At 39.7% G+C, this 23,634-nt stretch overlaps 1 protein-coding gene across 3 annotated transcripts in view; it reads left to right on the top strand.

Annotated features, from left to right (window-relative positions):
• The window catches only part of tub (TUB bipartite transcription factor), a 31,056-nt gene that overhangs the window by 1,722 nt on the left and 5,700 nt on the right, over window positions 1-23,634 (top strand). Inside the window, exons 1-8 of one of the 3 annotated variants that reach the window (XM_037247657.1) lie at window positions 12,866-13,268; window positions 18,853-18,904; window positions 19,977-20,139; window positions 21,050-21,187; window positions 21,517-21,672; window positions 21,804-21,925; window positions 22,343-22,534; window positions 22,618-22,730. In XM_037247657.1, coding sequence (XP_037103552.1) covers window positions 13,231-13,268; window positions 18,853-18,904; window positions 19,977-20,139; window positions 21,050-21,187; window positions 21,517-21,672; window positions 21,804-21,925; window positions 22,343-22,534; window positions 22,618-22,730 — 974 coding nt within the window. In that variant the 5' untranslated portion in view covers window positions 12,866-13,230. Of the gene's footprint in view, window positions 1-12,865; window positions 13,269-18,852; window positions 18,905-19,976; window positions 20,140-21,049; window positions 21,188-21,516; window positions 21,673-21,803; window positions 21,926-22,342; window positions 22,535-22,617; window positions 22,731-23,634 lie in introns of those variants that run through there. The other 2 variants (XM_037247656.1, XM_037247655.1) reach the window with 2 other exon arrangements.

Below are 23,634 nucleotides of genomic sequence, written 5' to 3'. Positions count from 1 at the left end.
ACACAATCACAGTGACTTGGGGTATTTATGAATTAATTGTGGTAGTAGCCCATTTTGGTGTCAGAACACACCAAATATGAATCATGGATGTTAGTGTAATGACATTGGCAACAACGGCGGCATTCTTGGCACGTCTACTCTTTAAATGACTATTAGTCAGGATTACAATGGCTATGAGAAAATATAAAGCAAATTGCCGTACAGTCTTGAAATTAAGCTAATGCACCTGGGAAATTGTTGCGGCTGTTGCTAATCGTGATTTTCACGGCTTCCTTCAACAATCGACCAGCTCTTATAATCCTGGTGTTCTGTTTATTCCCTGTGGTATTCTCAGGTCTCTGTTAATCACAAAACAAGTCACGTGTGTGTTTGTTTTAGTGCGTGTGTGTGTGTGTGTGTGCCTGTGTGTGTGTGTGTGTGTGTGTGTGTGTGTGTGTGTGTGTGTGTGTGTGTGTGTGTGTGTGTGTGCCTGTGTTCAATTACTTGCAATATTTGCGGAAGTGCTTGGTCAGTGTTGCAAAAGTACCAGAAAATTACTTGAGTAAAAGTACAAATATGTATCCTAATAGAAAGCCAACATATAGCTTATAGGTATAAAAAGTACACTGCGTGTTTTAGATGTTTGGAGGACTCTCGAGGACTCTCGAGGACCAGAATTTGACACCTCTGATGTAGAATATTACTGAAAGCAAAACTACAACTAGGGCGTGACTTATTTGCGAACAATACAGAAAAACGTGGAATTTAGTGAAATGGGACCGAGTGGCAATTCTGTAGATTCGAACGTATCATTGGGCAAACACAGGAAATTGAAATTTCTAGGAGCCCCCAAATGTCATAAAAAAATGGCTAGTAACGCAATAACTTAGGGGTTAAGTCTTGCTTTGTGTGCTTTCAAAACAAACAAACAAACAAACAAACAAACAAACAAACAAACAAACAAACTGCTTATTATATCATGATTATTTCAAGTGCTCCACCTAACTAACATACAGCAGACTAGTCCATCTCACTGCACATGTGCAAACTGGATTCAGGAAAAGGTTAGCACTTAGTAAAACAAAGTTTTCGCATTGTGAGGAGAAGAGGAAAACACATTTCATTAAAGCTACCAGAGATTTCAACCTTAAGATGAAGAGTCAGATGGGTAGAGGAGCATGTGTATGACAAATTACTAGATAGGCCTTGGAAATAAATTGTTTTAATAACATTCGTAATGACAAACTGACTGTCTGGAATAAGTAAAGATGACCTGCAGCAGAGTCAAGTGATGTTACTGTGGACGTGTATGTTTGTTTTCAGGCTTCTATGGTTTCAGGCATTGTAACTCATGGTGTATCTGCCAGTGCTTGGACATACAGTATGTGCAATCTCACAATGTTCTCGCACCCACTCGGCAAACACTGTAGCCTAGAGATGGAAACGCAAGGTGGGCTAACAAGATAATATACAGATTTTGGAAAGCTCTGCCTTGCATTTTTATGCTTTAATTCAAATGGTATTGTGTACTGTGGGGTGGAGGGTGGGATTATATTCTGTTTTAAACATTCAAAATGGTCCCACCCAGACGGTTATATCGCCCTTATGCAGTATTATAAATTTGAAGCCAAGTGGTCATAAGTGTATGGTCTGTTTTAAATTAATCTTGCCGTGCAGCCTAACTAGAAAATACTGTGAATGAAATGTTGTGCAGTGGCCAAGGTTCTGCAACTAGATTTCAACAATGGCTGACCATCGGCCCTTAGTTTCCCATTAAAATATTGAACCACAGTTGAATGGTGGTAGACAATCCGTTAAATATGTGATGTTGCAAAGATGCAATAAGCTTTCACACATAAAAATGAGTTTCTGGGTCGAAGCGAGATCTTGATTTTCCTTGATTATAGTAAAATGTATTCTACTTAATTTTCTGTGTATGAACGGAAGTGGGAGAAACAGCAACGTTATATAAAATAATAAAACCTAAAACACATCTTTTTGGAATATCAGAGGAATATACCGAAAAAATAGCAATTAGATTATGCAAAGATTCAAACCCTGAACCTTCCAGTCGTGAGGCAGCCGTACCACTTGCTCACCACGCATGGCTCATCGTAGTACCCATCTGAATCACCGTGTATCAATTAATCAATTCATTCATCCATTCAGTCAATAGAAGAGCAAATTTCGATAGATGCTGTAGTGAGGCAGCTGCATGAAGACAATTACTTTATTGGCGCTAGCCCTTAAGCTGCTGCAAGAGTAAACTACTTTCTACTATCTTGACAGCAAGCCAGTATCCTTTCGTCAGTCAGTTCCAAGAAAACCATCTTTTTCATCATCTTTTTTTTAATAATGAAGCTTTGTTCAGCTTTGGCACCACCATGACATCATGTCTTAAGGAGACATTTTAACAGTCAGGAGATGCCACTTGTATGTAAATCAAAGTACTTAAGATAGATCCTTTGTAACTGTGCTCTTTCTCAGCTTGTTTTACACCCACAGAATAACTTGGTCTTTGCTACATTTTTCTACATCGCAACGTATGAGTAGCATATGTGTTTGAAGTCTCTCCACTTTGATACTGAAATGGACTAGGGCTGGTTATTGTTTTTTTTTTTGCATCAAAGTGGGCTTCTATAAAATGGCCCTTTAAGCAGCAGGTGTGCCTATCACTTCGGAGTTTACACACACATAAACCATAGTGACGGGGTGCTTTTAAAATATATATTTTAAAATAATTATGATGATTAATGATTCCAAGGGATTATCCCCCACTGATGTTATATTTATCAATGAAAAGCACTAATTTGTGTGTCTGTGCCTCGATTAAACACGCAGAAATTGCTTGCGCCTTGAATTAGACCTGCTTTTCCTCAGTCTAAAATTAAGTCTACTTTTTGTAACCAAATTTGCAGATGCGCTGGTGGGCAAGGCAGAAAGGCCCAGAGACATCCCGAACTTGACGATGCGCCCTTTTTCACGCAAAAACGCAGATTACTTTCTATTTCCAAATTAGCTTGTGCACCAATAGAATCAGATGAGCGCAACAAACCAAACAACACTGGCATTTCAATTCATTTCATTGTCAGTCATGGTCAAGTCAAGAAAGTGGCGTGTTTCAAATATTTTGGTCATCTTGTTATTGTAACATCTCTCCAGAACATCTCTAACCCACTGTAATCTCACTAATACTGTTTTTGTCCATGCTAACAGTTGTTCATGTTTTTAACTTTACTTTGTGACCCCAGTGCCTGAGGCTCCCAATGGGTATTTGTACCTTAGAGACTTTGCATTCAACATGTAATATTTGTACTACCAGTGATCTCAGGGCCTTTCCACTCTTCTTTCAATTAATTTAATTTTATTTGATGAGATAAGATGTCTTGAATCATTTAATACCTTTTAATTATTATTTTCTTTGCCTTTAGGGAGGATTTTGTCCTTCTGTCCTTGATTTGTATGTTAATACTCTTCACACTGACTATTCCTTTATTCAGCTCTCCTCCAGAGCGCTGCACCAGTACTGAATGTGAGATATGCCTCTGGAGCCGGTTGCTATGGTGAATGAGTGTGGCGTAAAACTGGGAGGTAGCACTACAGGTTATTCAGAAATAAGATTGCGAGTCTGAAGAGTGTAATTATTACAAGCACGCTGTAAATGGAGGGACAATCGACAATCTCCCTTGCTTCTAAAATACAACCAGTCAGGATAGTGTGCTGCATGTTTAATGCCTTAAGATGTCATTTTTTCACTCACTGGTCAAAATATTAGGGAGGTACAATACATCACCTATACAAAATATCAATCAACAATTCTGCATTAACGTAGATGATATTTTTTTTATTGTCGTTTAAGTAAATAATTCAAGGATGTGTTTATTATTGTGCTTGAAGATGAGGTGTACTGCACCTTAATGCCATCTTAACATACTTTCACAGACTAATGTGTTCTTTAAAAAGCTGTGGTTGCGTTTAGAGTGAGGGACATAAGCTGGCAAACAGCGCCGCCGTGTGTCCATCCGTCAAATCTGTTTTTTTTTTAACAGTCGAGCTCTCCACTGACTCAGTTTCCCAACCTTTTTTCATTCACGACACACCTTATCATTGGAAAAAATCTCGAGGCACACCACCAACAAAAATCTGTTCACCAGCTTCTATATTAAAGTCTGTTATATTACAACACAATTGTGTCTTGTAAAGTCCTATTCCTATATATGTATGGTGAGTCGAATAATTGAATAAAAATAAATACTAAATATTCTTTTAATTGTATTTCTTTGTTTAAATAAAAGTGAGTTTTTTAAAAATATTTTAGACAGTGTAAGGAATAAACTATTGAAAGTGATTGTGATTAAAATCCAAAAGAATCAACATGACTTTGTTGACTGTTTTGGACTAGCTCTATAAATATTGCGACAAAAAGAACAAAGTCAATTTTAAAGACGCTCTGCTGTTCTGACAGCAGCTTAGTGGCGATCTCAGTCGAGGTGTCTCGACTTGACTGTGTATTTTATGTTGGTGAAAAATGTTGAACTGCATGCTCTGATTTCCATCGGATGACAAACGCACCACAGGTCATAGTGTCACTGTTAGTAAAAGCACACAGCAACACACATTTAAACAGAATATGTGCCGATGCAATACAATCACGCATGCACGACCAGCAAGTGGCTGACCAGGCCTGCATGTAAAATGCATGCTGCTGCAAGAAAAGAAACAGTTCAACGTTTTAATCATACAGATGGACAATGTGTTTTTTTAGACACACACAAAGCATAGTAGCCTACCGCTGAGATTTTTTCCCCCTATCTACTAATTTGGATTCTCAGCTGTTGCCATGGTTACGGAAGCCAGTGTGTTTTCAGAGGATGCATGAGAGGGAGCTGAGTTGGGATGCAAGCAATGCACTCATTGGTGCCTCCATCTTTCTGCACGTCTTCTTGTGTTGAGATTTGAGGTGACAGCTTTTTTATCTGCAAGGGGTAAATTTGAAAAATTTGACAGCAAACGGCCTGATTGATTTACTGCTGCTGTGCTGTGCATGAATTAGAACAGAACAATCACGAGGGTCCAATTAAAGCTACAGACCTTTTAGTGTTTATTACACATCGATTATTTATTCATTATTTATAATTCAATGAGAAAACTGCCTTGGGAGTGTGAGTACATTTTGAAAGGTAGCTGTGTTTTTAGTTGCACTAGTTTTCTAATCCTTCACCGCCTAAAGAAAATTTACTGCGTAAGAATTGTTTGTACATTCTACATCAACTCAAACCAGTTTGATTACATGTTTAAACATGCCGTTTGCACCGACTAATATTCAATCAGCACATGAAACTGCATAATCAAAAGCGATTCAATACAAGAGCTGTATCAAAAATGACCGTATGTAGTTGCTGTGAGCTAACAGGTCGGTTTCATTTCTTACCAAGTAAAATAGTCAGCAACACATTAGAATGAGTGATACATTAGAGCAGGGGTGTCAAACTCTTTTTTTTTCGCGGGCCGCATTGTAGTCATAGTTTCTTTCAGAGGGCCATTATGACTGTCAACCTAAATAAATGTATGAGCACCTCATATTATATCCAGTATAAGCTACAAAACAAACTGACAAATAACTTGTTTTCAAACCAGACTAGTGAAAACTGGTCAAATATATATGAAAAAAAAAAGAGTGAAGACAATTTGCAATTCTAGTAATGACACACGAATTTGATGCACAATTTGTCTTCGCGGGCCACATAAAATGATGTGGCGGGCCGTATCTGGCCCCCGGGCCTTGAGTTTGACACCTGTGCATTAGAGTGATACAATATGCTAAAATGTTAAGTGAGTACCTCCTTGATCAATCAAACATGCCATTTTTTAAATCAACTTTTATCACATTAGATAGGACAAGAGGACCTCATACTGTGTCCAGAATGTGTATGCAGTATAAATCCTATACTGATGAGGTCCTTCCTAATCTTGATGGGATTTTATTACTGTGGTGCTTTGAATTACAAGTGACCTGATATATGTTTATGATATATGTATGATATATGTTTACAAGACATGCGCCATCATCAGGATGATTTTCATGCTTTTTAATGTGAACTCAATTTGGGGTGAACTCAGTTCAACCCAATTCACAACAAGCAGAAGTTTTAAATGCTATAGTTGAACTAAGGAGCAAACAATATTTATACACAAACTGTGGAGCAGCACATGAAGGCAGTACAAGAATACAGACAGGTATATATTCTTTATCCTACGCAAAGAATGACTAATTACTGAAATTTAATGAGGAGCTAAGACCGTCCCTATGTATCTAGTATATGTCTATTATACTGCCCCCAAGTCGCAAAGGCACAAGGCACAATGTCCACTGAACGGAAACAAAAAATTGGCAAAACTTCTTTAAATTTGATGTAATTTTCATTGCTGTGTGTTTTAATTAAATACATGATTATAGAGTTCACCTTACAAAAATGTTAATTTTGGGTGAGGCACAAGTTTATTCTTGTCAGTAACGAAAGATTATGTGAGTGTTGTGAGTTACAAGTGTGATCACCACAGATTAAAGTCATATCACAAGGCACTACTGAACATTGATTTTCCTTGCTTATGCATTTGACATTCGATTTGGTTAGCTTTGCCTCACTGCGAATGTCAATGAATCAACATACTTTATCAAGCATTACGTTAAAGTTAAAGTCCCAATGATCGTCACACACACACCTGGGTGTGGTGAAATTTGTCCTCTGCATTGAACCCATCCCCGTGTGATTTTAATCCATCCCCTGGGGAGAGGGGAGCAGTGAGCAGCAGCGGTGCCGCGCTCGGGAATCAGTTGGTGATCTAACCCCCCAATTCCAACCCTTAATGCTGAGTGCCAAGCAGGGAGGCAATGGGTCCCATTTTTATAGTCTTTGGTATGACCCGGCCGGGGTTTGAACCCATAACCTTCCAGTCTCAGGGTGGACACTCTACCACTAGGCCACTGAGCTGGTATGCGATCCAATGCACATGTACAGAAACTTCTGAAACATGATAAGAAAATGCGTGAATCCACAAGGTTAAGACGCTTGCTGATTACTCACGGACCGGTGAGGATTCTGCTGTCAGATAAGAGGAACACAACTGTATTGAGGGAGTCAATCCGGATGCTTCAGTGGGACACTGGGACATTGAAACAATGTTTCATCCAGTCTGACATTTGCTAATCCAAATGATGTTTTATGGATGCTCTCAACTGGCTCCCAGCCGGGATTTAGGTTGATACACGGCACACCAGTGTGTGGTCTTTTGTCAAAGATCGATGTGATGCTGTTGCAAAATAAGTGCTTAAGAAACATCACCGCATCTCTCCACCATGTGTTGGTAGGATCAAAGTGTATATTTCCCGCATTAGCAGGAATCAATATATGTGGGCACATTGGATTCGAATAATGCTGGACAAAAGCCAATATGCTCGGTCACTTTTCATTCATATCATGCATACGGAAAGTCACTCACGTTGGAGTCTCATCTAAAGCTTTTTATTCCCAGTGGATATAAAAAGTCGACATAGCCCTGTTCAAATGCCCTGTTTTTGTAATCTAAGAAAATGCGACTTTTTTTGAACATTAATGTGACTTATAACCTCCGGCCTCGTGTCCAATGAAAATTAATAAAACAGGCCCAATGAATGATGCTGCCACCACCATGCTGCATGTCTTGGTGAGGATCAGTAGAACTAGTGGAAACTCAACTTTGGTTTTGTCGGACAGTAATACATTTTCCTCACATATGTTTGGGAGAATTCAAGTGTGTTTCTGCGAAACATACCTGGGCTTAAATGTTTTTCTTGGTTTCTTGCCACCCCACCTTATAGCCTAAAACATTGGAAGAATACAAAATTCCAATTACAGCTCCTTCAATGTCACAGCCCACCTGATGCGATGTCTTCATGAATTTTGGAGGGACATCCAGTTCTTGGTAATTTTACTGCTGTGCCATATTTTCTTCACTCTGCTGTGTTCCATATTATGTTTAATGCCTTGGTATTACCTTTATTTCCATCTAGTAACTGATACGTTTGAACAAGGAGTTTGGTCTAATTCTGCGGAAGCTGTTTGTGCTGAAAGATGTGACTATCAACATGTCAGTAAAGGTCTACCTGAACATCTGAACCTGTGGTTATTCAGAGACCCTTAAAATAGTGACAGGTGTGTACTGACATATATTTGACAGTTTATTGATTAACTCCGAACACAGACTCCCCTATTATAAGAGTGCGAGCACACTTGTGCAACCACACTTGCAGTTATTTTCTACTTTACCGTTCTCCCCTTTTCCCCAGTAGAGTTGTACAGGTTACAATTGTGACAAAAAGTTTTGAAATCATTTTCTTGGTGTCATTTATAGGACCACAAAACACTGGCATTTGAACAGGGGTGTGTAGACTTTTTATACCCACTTACACACTTGCCTGTTTGTGTTTTGCACATTTATTTTGGATAAAGATGCCAGCATTTCTGTTGAAGGCCCCAAGTTAGCCTTGAGTTATGTCTTACCAGCACTTATTGTAGGAATATCCCATTTTTAAGGTGCCCTTCAATGAGCTATCATAAATTAAATTGCAAGTGCCACATCACTGCTGGAGAATCACAGAGGAGGACATCTTTGTTAGCTGCACAGCATCCATCATTTTGTATTTGTTGCCCGAGTTTTACTTGTTTCTCTCAGTGTACTTTGTAATTTTGCAGTTCAAGTATAGGACTCAAACAAACTTGGGTCTCCTTGGCATTAAACATGTAAGAAGTGGTCTATCTTTTGCCCAAAGTCAGGTGAAATAGGCTGCAGCTCACCTGCAGAGAACCAGAAGAGAACAACTTCCATGCAAAATGGATGGATGGATGGATGGAATACATACACTGTATTTTAATTTGTATAATTAAACAAGTTAGTATTTATACAGCTTTTAAATTCATTATCTCAAGATGATGCCAAGAGGGCTTAATTAGCTCTCATTTGCTTATTGCCTACCAGTTCTCCAAGCCCGCCTCCACTCTGCTGTGTAAGATGTGACATGTATTGGCAGTGGGACTGGAAGAATACACTTTACCTCCTGCTGTCACACACTATTTATGCTCGGAGTAGCTATCAAATACTGTGAAAGTATTTAATATTACTTTGATGATCCACAGATCAATCAAAGCTGTTTTGTTGTTAAAGCCTTTGTGTTAGATTTGCGGCCAGCAAAGATAACTCTTGTGTTCATTTGCAATCAGCAGGAAGGGGGAAAAAATCATTGCTGTTGCAATGAACTATAAACAGTTTAGTAAAATCCAGCTCACCTTTTTTTCTTTTTTCTTTTTTTTAACCTGTAGATAAAAACAGTAGAAAGTGTAGAAAGTGAAACTTTTGTTGTCTTGGATTCATCCTGGATTTTTTCAAATATATTTTAATAAATCTTTTTATTTTATTTTTATTTTAGTAAATCTTCACACCTTATCTTTTAATGTTAGAAGAACATCATACCCTTCCGATTTAGGATCATACTGGTGAGGCAGTGCAAGAGACAGATAGGTTGCAAGAGTGTCGAGATAAGCCTTTTAGTAGAGAATTAAACATGTACAGAAGCAGTCACTCATTTGTGTAAATAATTAATTCCACAGTACTGGAGCCTCACTAGAGAATGTTTCAAAACCTCCCGACTTCTTTTTAGCTCCCCCAACAATAACATTAATTACCGGTTGGAAGTCAATAATGACTGAGTAATGTCCTTCTGATCTCTGCAGTGCTTATGTTCGCTGCCAGGACAATTGAGGGCTCCTCCGGCAGCTATTCGCTTTGACTTGGACATCCACTTTTTCATTGATTTTCATATTATTTATTATTTGTGCCCTCTCTGCATCCATTGCAGCCTGGTGATCCTGAAAGGGGGATCCTTCCATCTGTGGTCCCTTCTCAAGGTTTCTCATTTTCCCCTGGCAGGGTTTTTTTGAGTTTTTCCTTGCCCTTTTGGGAGCTTAAGATCAGGGGATGCTTTGAGAATAATTGTCAATTTTTGTCTATGTGAAGCCCTTTGAGACTGATTGTGATTTAGGGCTATACAAATAAACTTGACTTGACTTGACTTGGCTGCAGCTAAATTTCAAGCCTGATTGAGGCAGGCGGACAAAAGCCAGGGATTGCGAGTGCATTAAGTGAATAGACCATATTTACAGCTACTGGTCGGTCTGTTGTTCCTAATATTACAGTGCTTATGGGCACTAAATGCAAGAATTATGGACTGGACTAATATAATTGATCATAGGAGACATTATCGTTGTATCATTAGTGAGGCCAGTGAAACAAGTACTGTACTTTGAAAATGCTGTCGAGTGGGACGGAAGCAGGAAGAATATATTCTTATCATTTCCAAAGTCCCTCATGACCAAATGCAGCCTTCAAAGTCAAACTTCAAAGTCTGCTCTCCAGCATCAAATATTCAGCGGGGTGCTTTTACTCAGGAGCGTTCCTGAGCTGAGTGGCTTGTTCCATTTAGCTCCACTTTCATCCCAGAAGCTCATACTCGATATGCAAAATCCTCTCTCTTGGATTTGTTCATTTTAGGACACTTGTAGATCAGATAAGATATCTGCCTTCAAACATTGTAGATTCTGTTTGGGATATAGGAGCTGTTTTTGTTTATCGACATCTAAACGAGTGTCTTCTGATTGAAATTAGTATTTGATAGAAGTTTTTTTTTCTCCCCCCATTTTTCACTAAGTGTGGAGCTCCCACTCTGCAACCCCTAATCGATAGAAGTACAGTTTTGCTCTACAAAATGCACCACTCATGACTTTTGAGACTGAAGTTGTATGCCTGCTGCATGGCCATAGCTTTAGGTACACTTGCAGAACCAAAAGTGATATCAAAAGTAAAAGATTCCCCATAATGTTTGAGTTCATGACCCAAATTTGCTTCATCCGTCAGACTCAAACAAAAGGGCAAATCTGACATTTCTATAACAATACTTTATTACAGCAGTCAAAAAGTCCTTTGCCTTTGTTGAGCAATAAATTACCACGCACAAGTTGGATCCTTAAATTTGGGAAAGGCTGCAAATGAATAACAAATGAAAATCCATTCATCCATTTTGTACTGCTTTTCAAGCAAAAGACAGTCATCAGTTACTCACAGGGCAGACAAAGCTAGGCAGCCATTCACACTCAATATTCAGCAGGAATGTGTGTGTAGATTCTCTCTCACTCAGGTCATTGTCAAGGTTGGATTGAGGCAGGTGGACTCTTATAGTCTATTTTCCCCTTTTAAAAACCCCCCAAACATTGCTATTTATTTGGGGGGCTGCTAGAATGGATTACAGTGATCCCTCGTTTATTACTAATAATTGGTTCCAATAGGTAGGTAGATAGGTGAAGATTTAAATACATTTTCTTGAATGTTATGAACCCAGTCATGTGACCAGTGGAGAGACTTACAGTATGACCAGACTGCAAATTACTGATGTCACGGTCAAGTTTATCCAAAAATCCTCGTGGCCATGTGTGCCAAATCCGCTCATCTTCTTCCTTCACCTCTTTGACCTTGCGCTTAAAACACCAAATTCCAATCTGTTCATCCTCCAATCCAAGAGAATTTTGTGCAACAAATTAAAACACAAATAACAAATGCTAGAAATTGGATTTTGACTGTAGAATTGGTTGTTTGAAAGACATATATGTATTTGCAAACAAAAATACTCTGACAACTGTGTATTTTTAAGCAATCATAACTTCCCCATGAAGCTGTGAGACTTGAGGTTTTTGACACGCCCTCCGCTCGAGTGTTCCATTAGTGTCTTTAGGAAGGTTGCATCAGATGTTGACTAAAATGTTTCGTCATTTATTTTATCACAAATATTTTTATTCAGACGAAAGTGAAACATAAACTAAAATAGTAGTCAGTCATTGATATGATAACGATAACTATTGTCTACTGAATACCATTGAACCATTTTTTATTATTCAATAGGATTTTATATCATTCAAAATATTTCCACATCATTCTATATTCTTCAATGTCATTGCCACACTCTTCACAATCACATCCGCATGTCACATGATTATGTTCAATATCATCCCATTCATTCCACAAAATGTTTTTTTCCATTCAGCATTGCAGAATCCACATACAACTCCAGTAATTGCATTTTCTAGTTAAATAATGAACTTCGAGTTGTTTTCCTGTCATTTAAGTTCACAACACATTGTTACTCTGGCTTGCATACATCAACATTGTGTGTGGCTCTTTCTCAGGCAAGGCAAGTCAGAATTTTGACTCTCCCTCCCAATTATTTGTATTGATTACCGATCATTTACCCCAGAACTGAGCAGGACCTCACACGTCCACGTGAGATATATGTGCCTATTGATGAGGCCGCCTTGAATCGACTCCTTGTGGAGCGGTTGTGCTCCCAAGGAAGCCGCCTGCGTTAACTGTCTATAGATGGACTCGGCACTTGGCCCAGGAACACAGTGAGTGATGTGTGACAGTGGGGGGCATCAGACGGAGGGCGGAAGCAGATGTGCGTGAGCTGTGGCCACTATCACTGGGCGCCTTTGTCTGGCTGCGGCGAGTGTGGAATTAAAGGCTGCTAACACTAGTTACCGCAGTCATATGCTAATGCCTCGTACTCTGGGAGGGCAATCAAATGATTCCAGAAAGCACATCTGAGTCGGCTGATTTGCATTCAGAGTGCAAATGAACAAAAGAGAATATGAAGGATGCTAGAAAAGACAGGGATTCTCCATAGTTGTTTCTTTTTTTTTTCCCACTGAACGCTTTGATACTACTGTTGGTGATGCTGCACAAGAGAGATGGATCGGGAGGAGAGGGAGGAAGAAGGGTGGGGGGGATTTAAAGGGCAAGAAACGGAGGGAGATTTAGATCCAGTCAAGAGCAGAGGCGGTGGATATGAGCAGAGAAGAGGAGAGGCATTGACTGCAAACACTCACACACACACACACACACATGCACAGGAGGACAAGAACACGGCTAATTTCATGTGCACATCGTACAACACTTGACGAGAGCGGCTGCCTGCGTAGATTGGTAGTCATCTGACATACCGCGGCGAGAAGACAGACGTACGAGCGAAGACTCGAGGGGATACAAGGAGCAGTGATGATCGGGCTATGTTGGTTCTCGCCGTTTGAATCCAGTCCCCAGACCACTTAGCCACTTTGCTGTGGTGCTGTTGCAGGCCGCCAGCCTCGCAGTCAGGGTGATTGAGACAAAATGAGCTCCAAGCACACCTCCGACTGGATTCCCTACAGGTACTGTAACTAAAGTAGGCTCAGGCTGCATCTTTTGGCCAGTGTGCAGTTGTGTGTGTGTGCATGTCTGTGATGTAAAGGTGTACTCTTGATTTAACAGAATGATCCAAATGAGTGTAATGATCTGCTTTGAGTCACTACAGTCGTGGTGGGACAAAAGATTCAAATAATCGACAGATTATTCGATTCAAATAATCGTGAGTTGCAGCGCTTCAGGACATCATTTTGGACATTAGCTGTAGTTGAAGTTACTTTAATGTAACATTTTTAGAAACTGGTGGTGGTGGGTGGATTGTTCACTGGGTGACATGACTTTGGGCACAGGGATTGGAGTTCAAATCCCAGTCAGGATGAAAGGTAATAGCCAGTTGGGTCTCTAGGAAATGTGTCCATGCTCAAGGCTGAATAAAAATGTCTATGATTTGTCAGGAAGGGCAAACATCATTCCAGTGACTCACTGTGGCAACCCTTGACAGGTAGTAGTTGCTCCCTGGGCTATGAAGTGTAATTTCCAGACTGATAGAAATAAGGGTGATCTGAATGGGCAGTGGCATATTCAGATGTAAATCAATGAGTAAATCCATCCCTGAGCATGCCGAATACTAAAAATCCAATTTGAATTGTCAATACATTTTTAGATAAATATTTTCTGTCAACTAGTATTATAATGCCAGTTACAAGAATAGTATTATTTTACGGCATAAAATCATCTTAAAGTTGTGTTTCCATTGTTTCTTTAAAAGATGTGACATTTCGGATTTCTCATTCTTTATGATTAACTAGCAAAATATGCAAAAAGAAAAAAGAAAGAGGGCAGGCAGTCAGTGGTAGGAGCAAATAAATGTTAAATAAATTTCCCATGTCTAAAATTTAAGGAAGACAAGTGAGAAAGCGGGGACAGAGAGGTCGTCGGTTACACAATAAACAGTTTGCCTCATTTTGTGTGGGTCTCGTTAAAAATCCATGGGCTGCCTCATCTCATTAGAAATACAGGATGCGGTGTGCTTATTTTCTGGAAATATGGGCGACATTTCACACAAACACATACTTGTACTTGCACACCTCACCGGTGTTAGACTTTTCGATTCAATCCCCCTTCCCTCTCTGCTGTGGGAATCTAACTAGGACAGCAAGAAACATCAGAGGAGTGATTTTTTTTTAAGGGGGGGGTTCTAACGTGAGGTTGCCCAATCAAGCAAATTTTGTTTTGAATCCAACAGTTTTCCTTTCTTTCGGATACGTATATTGAATAGAAATCACCGATTCAGTCATGAAATTAGTGTAACTTGTGTACAAGCAAGTGCGATTTTCAAAGCATTTTCTTGTGTGTGTTTGTGACCAGGGGCACTGCACCATTAACGCCTTGTACAGGCTGGTGGGTGTGACTGGCATATGTGTTTTTTTTTCTTCAGGCTTGGCAGCATCGGTGCGTTGAGCTCTCTGACGCAAATGTGTGGTTGACGTGATTATACACTAAAAACGATCAACATTGCTGCACCTGAATTCTCACAAATGATTTTGGTTGGGGTGATGACGCAGCAGTTCATTTGTTAGCGCGTCGGCCTGGTAGGTTTGACGGTTCGAATCCGGACTCCTGCCTTCCTGTGTGGAGTTTGGATTTTTTGCTCGTACATTCAAAAATCATTAGCCTCATTGAAGACTCGTTATTGTCCTTTGGTGTGAGTTTGAATGCTTAATTGTCTATGGTATGTGATTAGCTGGCGACAATCCAGGGTTTACCCCGCTTCTCACCGAAGGCATATAAGCACTATAAAAAAATTGATGTATTATATAATATACTACAATTGAAAGAAGCATAAAAAAGACCACCTAAGTAGTTGTTGCCCCGCTGTATTTATATCCACGGTATATGCCACCACGAAACAAGCTCTTCACCTTCAAGTTCGGTTTGAGCAGCAGTCACGTGATTCATTTCCTTCCAACTATTTTTTCACGCATTGCGCTATGAACATTAAACAAGACTCGCCGTATTTATTGATGTGTTCTTCACAGCAGCCATGTTGCTGTTGAATCACATGCATGCGGGTCTGAAGATTGCCAAGAGATAATTGTTTGTAAATAGTCCGAAAATAAAACCTCCAATGAATCATTGATTCCGGCTTCTGTGTAGTTTGCATGTTCTCCCCGTGCCTGTGTGGGTTTCCTCCGGGTCCTCTGGTTTCTGTGAGTGTGATTGTGAGCGTGAATGGTTGTTTGTCTCTGTTTGCCCTGAGATTGGCTGGCGGCAATTTCAGTTGCCAACCACCCTAAAGACTGCTGGGATAGGCTCCAGCATGCCCGCGGCCATCATAAGAATAAGCAGTTCGGATGATGAATGAATGAATGAATACAATTAAAGCACTATACCAACAAGAGAACATTTTTTACTAACAAGGCTACCTTCAAAGATCAACAAAGGCCCAGGCACTGCTCACCATCTGTGGGTTGCTGAACAAGACTCTCGAGCATAATGAATTTTTGGACCTCCATGGGAATAATTCTGTTTGATTCATTATCTTCCTGTTTCATGCCTATTCACACACTAACTGATTGCGAACGTGGAGGACTTTGTTTGTCCGTACGTTTCACACAGAGTGGGAGGCAAATACTTTTTTATTGCATCTGTGTAAGCCTCCCTTCTCACATTTGAACGAACTGCGCTATTTCCCCTCTGTCATTTTTAACATCTCAACCTCAATGCGGGTGTGATTGGAATACAATGTTTGTGACTCATGCCGAACTGGCTTTTCAGCACTGTTATTATATTAAGCATATAGAGAGTAAATCACTATTGCCCAACTTGAATAGAACTCAATAGCAGAACCCATCGCTCATACAGTAAACATTGAAAACAGCAACAACAAAAAACAATTGCATGAAACGTCACACTGGAGCCCATGAAATTAGCTGAGCACTTCCCCTCTTGAAACGTCACAATAACAGAGAAAAGTGAATGTAATTTATTGTATCCACACCTTTAAAGGGATCCTGATTTATTTATAATGAGAATTCAATGCTCTGCTGAAGAACCAAAATTCTAGTTGATTTAATTTATTGTACGATTCAAACAGGATTACAGTGGTGCCGGGAGATATGAGCCCATGCACAGTAAGTAATATTTGAGAGTGATTTCTAAATTCCTTATACAATGTTTGATGATAATTTCTGAAAACAAGTACAAAGACTGAGAACTATGTCGAAATCAGATATGGAGCTATTGTGGTAAACAGTTTTTCAGCATTTCAGTTTTTCTTGTGCGTGGTTAAAACAGCACCGCTTGACACATTTTGGAATCTGGCATGATTTGCCCCTCCCCCTCTAGATAAGAACTTGCGCCAGCAGTTGTCCAGTGCAACTGTAACGTGCAATTATCTATCTAAATATGTCAAGGTTGCTTTCGTGCGCCTCGATGTTGGCCTTGAGTGTGCACATATAACATAAAGAAAGGCAGAATAGTGGGGGGTGTTAAAATGCCCGATGTGACAGCCAGTGACAGGGCCACCTTTTTTTTTCTAGGTGATAGTATTGGTGTTTGATTGACAGTTGACAGTTGAGCGAAGCATTGTTTCACATTCAGCGGAAAATACCTACAGCAGTTGAGAGTGGAGAGAATGGCTTGATTTTTAATGATTTTGAAGGCTCATTTTATATACCCAGTGAGTTTTCTAATCATTCAAATTTGTTAACACTCAAAACAAAGTTGTCAACACTCTTTGCTGTGCTGTGTCGAATTTACAAGACATTGACTATATGCACTTTACAGGGACTTTTAATTTAGTCATCGACATTTGTCTGTTTCCCTTCGCCATGTCATAGGTTTCTATTCTTCATCTTCCTTTATAGTTCTTCTGGAGTACACCTCATTGCCTTTAATTAGGAGCCATTGATGTTTCTCTTTCAGATGTCGAGCCTTGAGAGTTGAAGGAACAATCAGTGATATTTTCAAAGCTCAGGAAATATGAAGTGGGGATTAGTACAGAAGGGTAACAAAAAACAGCCAAATGCCATACGAAGAGGCGGTTTGCTGTCTTTTGTCTCAGCAAAAAGAGCAATGGAAATAACACCACCGTATCAATTTGTCGTTTAGTCAAAAGTAAAAATTATTTAAAAACATTGGACCACATCACTGTTAAAACTGCAAGCATAAGGTACACAGATTGCTCTCTGTTGAATTTAAATTAATTTAGTTACAGTTATTCAATACCAGAAAAGGTAACACTGTCTGATTTTAGGGTTGTATCAATAATAAAATAGTGTTCCTATACAATATTGTCAAAACACTTTTCTTTCAGACTTGGTGATTATTTTTCACTTGCCTTCGTATGCTTTATAAACATAAACCTCTGCCATCTTTGAAATCATTCAGAATCTAATTTTACTCTCATTGCTTGTGCTACACTGACCTTTAAACATTTGCTCAGACCAATGACATTAAGTCAGTGTACTGAGCGCCATCAAGTCAGATAAGATTTAAGTCAATACGGCTGTTTGTAGAGACCGGGATATTACCCAGTTGTGTTTGGAAGAACACTCTGCTCAGCGAGGCAAAACTCACAAAATGCATTTAATGACGGCAAATCAGATATGCGCTTGACATTGTGCAGCCACTTGTGTGCCAAGCCAGTCGTCGTCATTGCTGCAGTGACTTGTAATCATGCTGCCGACCAGAAGTCACAGCAGCAGCAGATTCTCTGTTGCAATATCAGCGAGATTGTGTGAGTCAATATGATGTATTAGATCCAAATCCCAAAAGCACTTCACAAGCTGTTGAACCTCTTCTGACAGACGCTGTTGTCCATATGTTCCCTATAGTTCTCATTTTCAAATAACAAGTGTAGCAACACCATGTTCTCATATTAACAAACTCATAAAAAGCTTCAGTTAGAATATGAACATTACTATCATGCAGTGTACAAGCATTTTCTGTAAAGAGACTGTATAAAACAAAATCATTTTCATATTCACAACATTAGTGAGAAGGTAGTATTGTGATAGGCAGTACAGTAAACCTCCACAAATTTGCATCTCTCTCTCTCTCTCTCTCTCTCTCTCTCTCTCTCTCTCTCTCTCTCTCTCTCTCTCTCTCTCTCTCTCTCTCTCTCTCTCTCTCTCTCTCTCTCTCTCTCTCTAACTCTATACCCCCCCAAAATAAAAGCCAGTAATACGCTTTCATCATGGCACGATGATTACACTTGTTCATTTGTCTGACTGGTTAGCAGTGTCCCTATTAATAGGGTTTGATGTCATCCGCTGAAGTGAACTTATTCTGCAGCAGCACTTGTCACCATGGTGACCTGGCGCAGGTAATGAGCCAAGATTTTAGATCAGCACGGTATAAGGTAGTGTGTTTGCCAATTGATCAATTCATTAAAACTTAAAATGAAAATAAAAAAGACTCAATGATCTGCAGACAGCTATACACTATAATAAAATGCTGTTAAACGTATTAAAAAGAAATGCACATTAAAATGACTACCACAAGGATCTAACATGTCCACTCCATCAGTATATGGTTTAATATTGACCCGAATAAACTGTTAACATTTTTCTGTATGTTATCTTTGTGTTTGTATTTTTTTTGCAGCACTTTAGATGATGAGGGCACCAACCTCCGACAACAGAAGCTTGATCGGCAGGTAAATGTTACAGTTCAATATTTGACCAAACATTTTATAGAGTGTGACAAAAACATAAAACAATTTTTTGGGGTGAGCGGGACATTATTCCATTTTTTTTTTATCTAATCATGGCCCACGCAGAGTGTGGGTTTGGGCCACATACGGCCAGCCCGCAATCCGATAGTTGTTCACCCCTGGCCAAGATTGATGAACAAAAATATTTGTGTAATTCATAAATAAAGATGCTTTGACATAAGAAGTGAAACAGTATATTTTACCATGGCCCCCACTTATGAGCTCTCTCGACCCACTGGAGTGCTACGGCCGCTGGTCGGGAATCACTGCAATAGAGGAACACGTTGACATCATGCGATAAAACAGCACTTTTATCCTGACACCACTTCCTGCAGTGCCGGCGTGTGGCCTCTAAAGGTCAGCTGGTCTCTGTGGTGTTCCACTAACAGATGAAAGCTTTTTATGCCTGATCTATTTTATACTCTCAGTGCCGAACAAAGTGTATCATCACAGAGAATTGATTTAGGATCTGTTAAGAAATCAGACGTTCATAAAAGTAAGGTTACATCTGTATGTATTGCCTGGGGAGACAGAAATTAATAAGAATATATTGCCTGCATTAAAAAAGTGTGACAGTCCAAAAATATAGTAATGGCAGGAAAGGTTTTGAAATGATTTCACAAAAAAGTCATTTGAAGGGGTGTGTAGACTTTTTATACTCACCTTGTCAGTCCCCTGCTGTGTTCTGCATACCTACCCTTCTATAATCTTTGACTCATGCAAGCCACATGGGTCAGTATGCTCACTGATGATATGCTCACTTTGGTGTGTAATTCACATTGTACTCTCTACAGCAAGTAACTCTAGCCTTAAATTCAGGACACACAGCCAACCTGACAATGACGACAAGCTTGGAGCTCACGCTCTTCGCTGAATCCTCCATTAATAGAAGCCTTGAATATTTGATGAATTCTGGATGGGAAATGAACATGTGGGTGACAGTCCAGAGGAATGGCTCGATCTAAGATCACATGAAAGCGGTATGAGCCTAAAAATGTATTGCTTTCATGTACAGCGAGTGCTCCTTGAACAAAAGCAGAAGAAGAAGCGTCAAGAACCCCTGATGGTCCAGTCTAATGTGGATGGACGATCTCGCACCCGTCGCACCAAACAGAGTGAGGAGCAGGCTCCTTTGGTGGAATCCTACCTCAGCAGTAACAGCAGCACCATCTACCATGGTTAGTTGGACCCATTTCACTCTGTCTGATAAATGGGACTGGTCGGGGTCTATTTGTGACTTTTAAAGAACAATCGTTCTTAACAGACTCCACCGGGCCAACCTTTGGAACTATGGCTAACACAGTACAGTATTGCAGCCTTCATCCAGATCCTTAACAAGATGTAATTAATTATTGTGAATCGATTGTGGAACTGTTTTTGTATTTATTGATTGATTTACGTATTTATTTATTCATTCATTCATTGCTTGAGCAAGCCTTTACAAACATTAAAACAATAAACAAAGCTAGTAGGCATATGACTAAAAAGACAAAAAACACGGCATACTACTTATCTAATTAAATAGAAAGAGCTGCAGTAAAGAATTAAACCAAATGTTATGGCCAAATGACACCTGAAATGTTCTTTGGTGAGTTTCTGCAGGGCAAACTGCATGTGCCGGCACACAGAAATCAAAGCACAAATCTAATTTCCACCTCTGAGCTCAGGTTCATGAGCTGTCACTCAGCCTGGAAAAAGTACATTGGAAAAATGTCCCGCTGCAGCTTAATATTCTGCAGAGAAAGGAAATAATAGCCTTATCGGCGCGCTGCAAAATCTGAATCCTCTGACACCTAGTCATCTTTTTATTAAATCCTTCAGGTTTATATATGCTCTTCTCTTTCAATTAATTTGAAGTATGTATTTACCAAAATGCATCTCGATAGCCTTGCCATTCGGTACACCTTGACAACCTAATGAACACCATTAAGAGCTGCAGTAAAATAAGGATTGCAGCTCATTAGGTTGTGCAACTGTACCTAAGTTTAGTTAGTCTATGTATACAGTGTTCTATTTATTTTTTTAACACATATTTTGCATGCATCCTGCCTGAGAGTTGCTAGTGTGACTTTGACTACTTCTGTTTAGTGCAAGAAGCCAAGCAGGAGGAGCTGAAGATGAAAGCAGACCTGCAGCCGCCTCGCTCAGCAAAAAAAGGCAGAGCGTCAGCCAGCTCCACTCCTCAAACAGGCAGCGACAAGAAGGAGAGGAGAGGGAAGCACAAAGGTCAGCCCAATGACAACCCGTCAGTCAGACACAGACACAATTTAAGATGAACGATTCACAAGCTTCTTGGATTGACAGACAGGGCCAAAGACCAAGCAAGAGACAAATCTAACGGAACAAAAAAAAACAATACACAGTGGGAAACTTCAACTTCAGTAAATAAACTATTTGAGTTTAAAGTTGTGTCTCATGACTATCAAGTCGAGTTTTTCATTTTACAAGCAAGTCCTAAATCTGGTGATTCAACTCTGGAGTTATGCATGCTCATTTTTCTCCGAGCAATGCAACAGCTGTGTTCTGGTGCACTCTGTCATTTGTTTGTGGCTCAGCAGGCATGGACAGCCTGGCCTGCCAGTCAGAGGACGGCCAAATCCAAATTCTAACAGTGGGTCACCCCTCGGCAGAGGATGGCGAGAGCGAGCCAGTTATGAGCTGCACTCCGTCACAGAGCAAGCAGGACCTACGGGTGACCATGCTCAAAAAAGGTGCAGTTTGTTTTGGTTTCGCGTCTACATTACCAAAGCCTCATTTCCAATCAAGTTGCTGAACCAGAATGCTATTTTGAAAATTGGCATCCATTAACACTTTATTCATTTTTTTGTTGTGATCTCTGAAGGCATATCAAGCAGTATGAATTTTGATGAGGAAGAAGATGATGACGATGAAATTAGCTCAACTTCCTCACAGCTCAATAACAACACAAGACCAGGCTCGGCCACCAGTAAAAAGTCTTGCAAGGTAAAAGTATGCTTTGAAACCATAGTGTATTATCCATGGCCTTATTTGTTGTTGTTGTTACTCTTTTCTTTTACTCCCCAAAAGTCTGTTATTTTTTGGATAAATATCTCATTACAAATACAATGATTTTGTTTGGAGGATCTCACAGGCAGTTCTACTCAATATCTGGTGGACTTGTAAGCAACTCATCTTGTGATAAATTCAAATTAAAAATGTTTTGAATGACCCAATTTATGAGACATGAGCTGTCAGATGGCCAATTTTTATGTCTTAAATTGCGGGCACGAGATGGGGGCAACAAATGTCACAACAACCAGGAGTGCTTGCCTCAAGCTGTTTAATGCCAGTCTCAGTTGAAAGACATTTTTCTTAATCCAACCAAACCAACTTTCACTTTTAATTTTTTCACTTCTACAGGAGGTTGCATCAGCACCAACTCCACCGGTCAATGAACCGGCCATTGATGTGGAAGACCTTGAAGAGTTTTCATTGCGACCTGCACCGCAGGGGGTCCGAGTGAAGTGTAGAATCACCAGGGATAAGAAAGGCATGGACAGAGGCATGTATCCCACCTATTACCTGCACTTGGAACGAGAAGATGGCAAGAAGGTGAGGATGACGTAGACTGGGCAGTGTTAAAATATTATCAAAAAAAGAAATAGAATGAATTACTGTACTTTGTTTTGTCTCAGGTGTTTCTGTTAGCGGGCCGGAAGAGAAAAAAGAGTAAAACCTCCAATTACCTCATCTCCATTGATCCCACTGATCTGTCCAGAGGTGGAGAAAGCTTCATTGGTAAATTGAGGTAAATCTGGTGTGTTGTATCATGTATCTTTATATTTGTGTTTCTATGGCCTGGGCACTGGATCATTGTGAAATTGGGTTTAACGGTACCGGTACTAAAAGTCTGATCATACTGAATTTAGGTTGCGATATCAACTCCCAATTCATTTAACAATTCAAATGTGATTATTATATTATCATTTCCTCCTCCAAGAGATACTTTTTTCAATAAAGCTGTGCAGGTTATAGTCCACATGATTGGTGGAAAAAGTTTTGGAATTATTTCTTGTGGTCTCATTATTTATGTTAAAAAACAGGGGTGTGTAGATATTTTTCATCCACTGTACTGAAAATTATGGAATCCTATGAACAAGTTAAAAACCTTAAAACATTGTGTGATCCCAGCTGTGTGGCATCTAAGCAACACCACGATGTCACAGGAAGTGTTATGATGTATTAAAGCCTTGTTCTGTACATAGTCTGTAAGGTCCTCCAAAGGTCAAGACAAACACATTGTCCACATCGACTGTCAGTCCTAGCCCAACCCTTTGTCGTATACATATTAGTGCTACAAAGTCTGGCCTCTTTGGATCTGAACAGTGTTGGGAATGTTTATTTTCTACATGAAATACTTCAAAGTTCAGTTCACAAATTGTAATATGACCTTGTTTAGTTCATAATTGCATTTTTTTTTTAAACTAAGTTCTATTGTTCCAAAAATGAAAAGTTCATAATTCTTTTCTTCCCCCTAATGGCATATTGGCATTTTCTCATTGTTTTCACCCATTCCATTCCCACTAGTATCCAGGTGCTGCGATCACCTCACAATCTCAAATACAAGACAAAATTGCTTGAACTGTCCTTTTCTTTTAATGAATTGAACAAAAACATGACTGTGGTCCAGAATGTGTAAACACAATCTGCTG

The sequence above is a fragment of the Syngnathus acus genome, chromosome 3, assembly GCF_901709675.1.
Source record: "Syngnathus acus chromosome 3, fSynAcu1.2, whole genome shotgun sequence".
In the NCBI taxonomy this organism is placed as follows: Eukaryota; Metazoa; Chordata; class Actinopteri; order Syngnathiformes; family Syngnathidae; genus Syngnathus; species Syngnathus acus.
The sequence above is the reverse complement of the archived record's forward strand: the minus strand, read 5'-3'. Positions and strand labels throughout refer to the sequence as shown.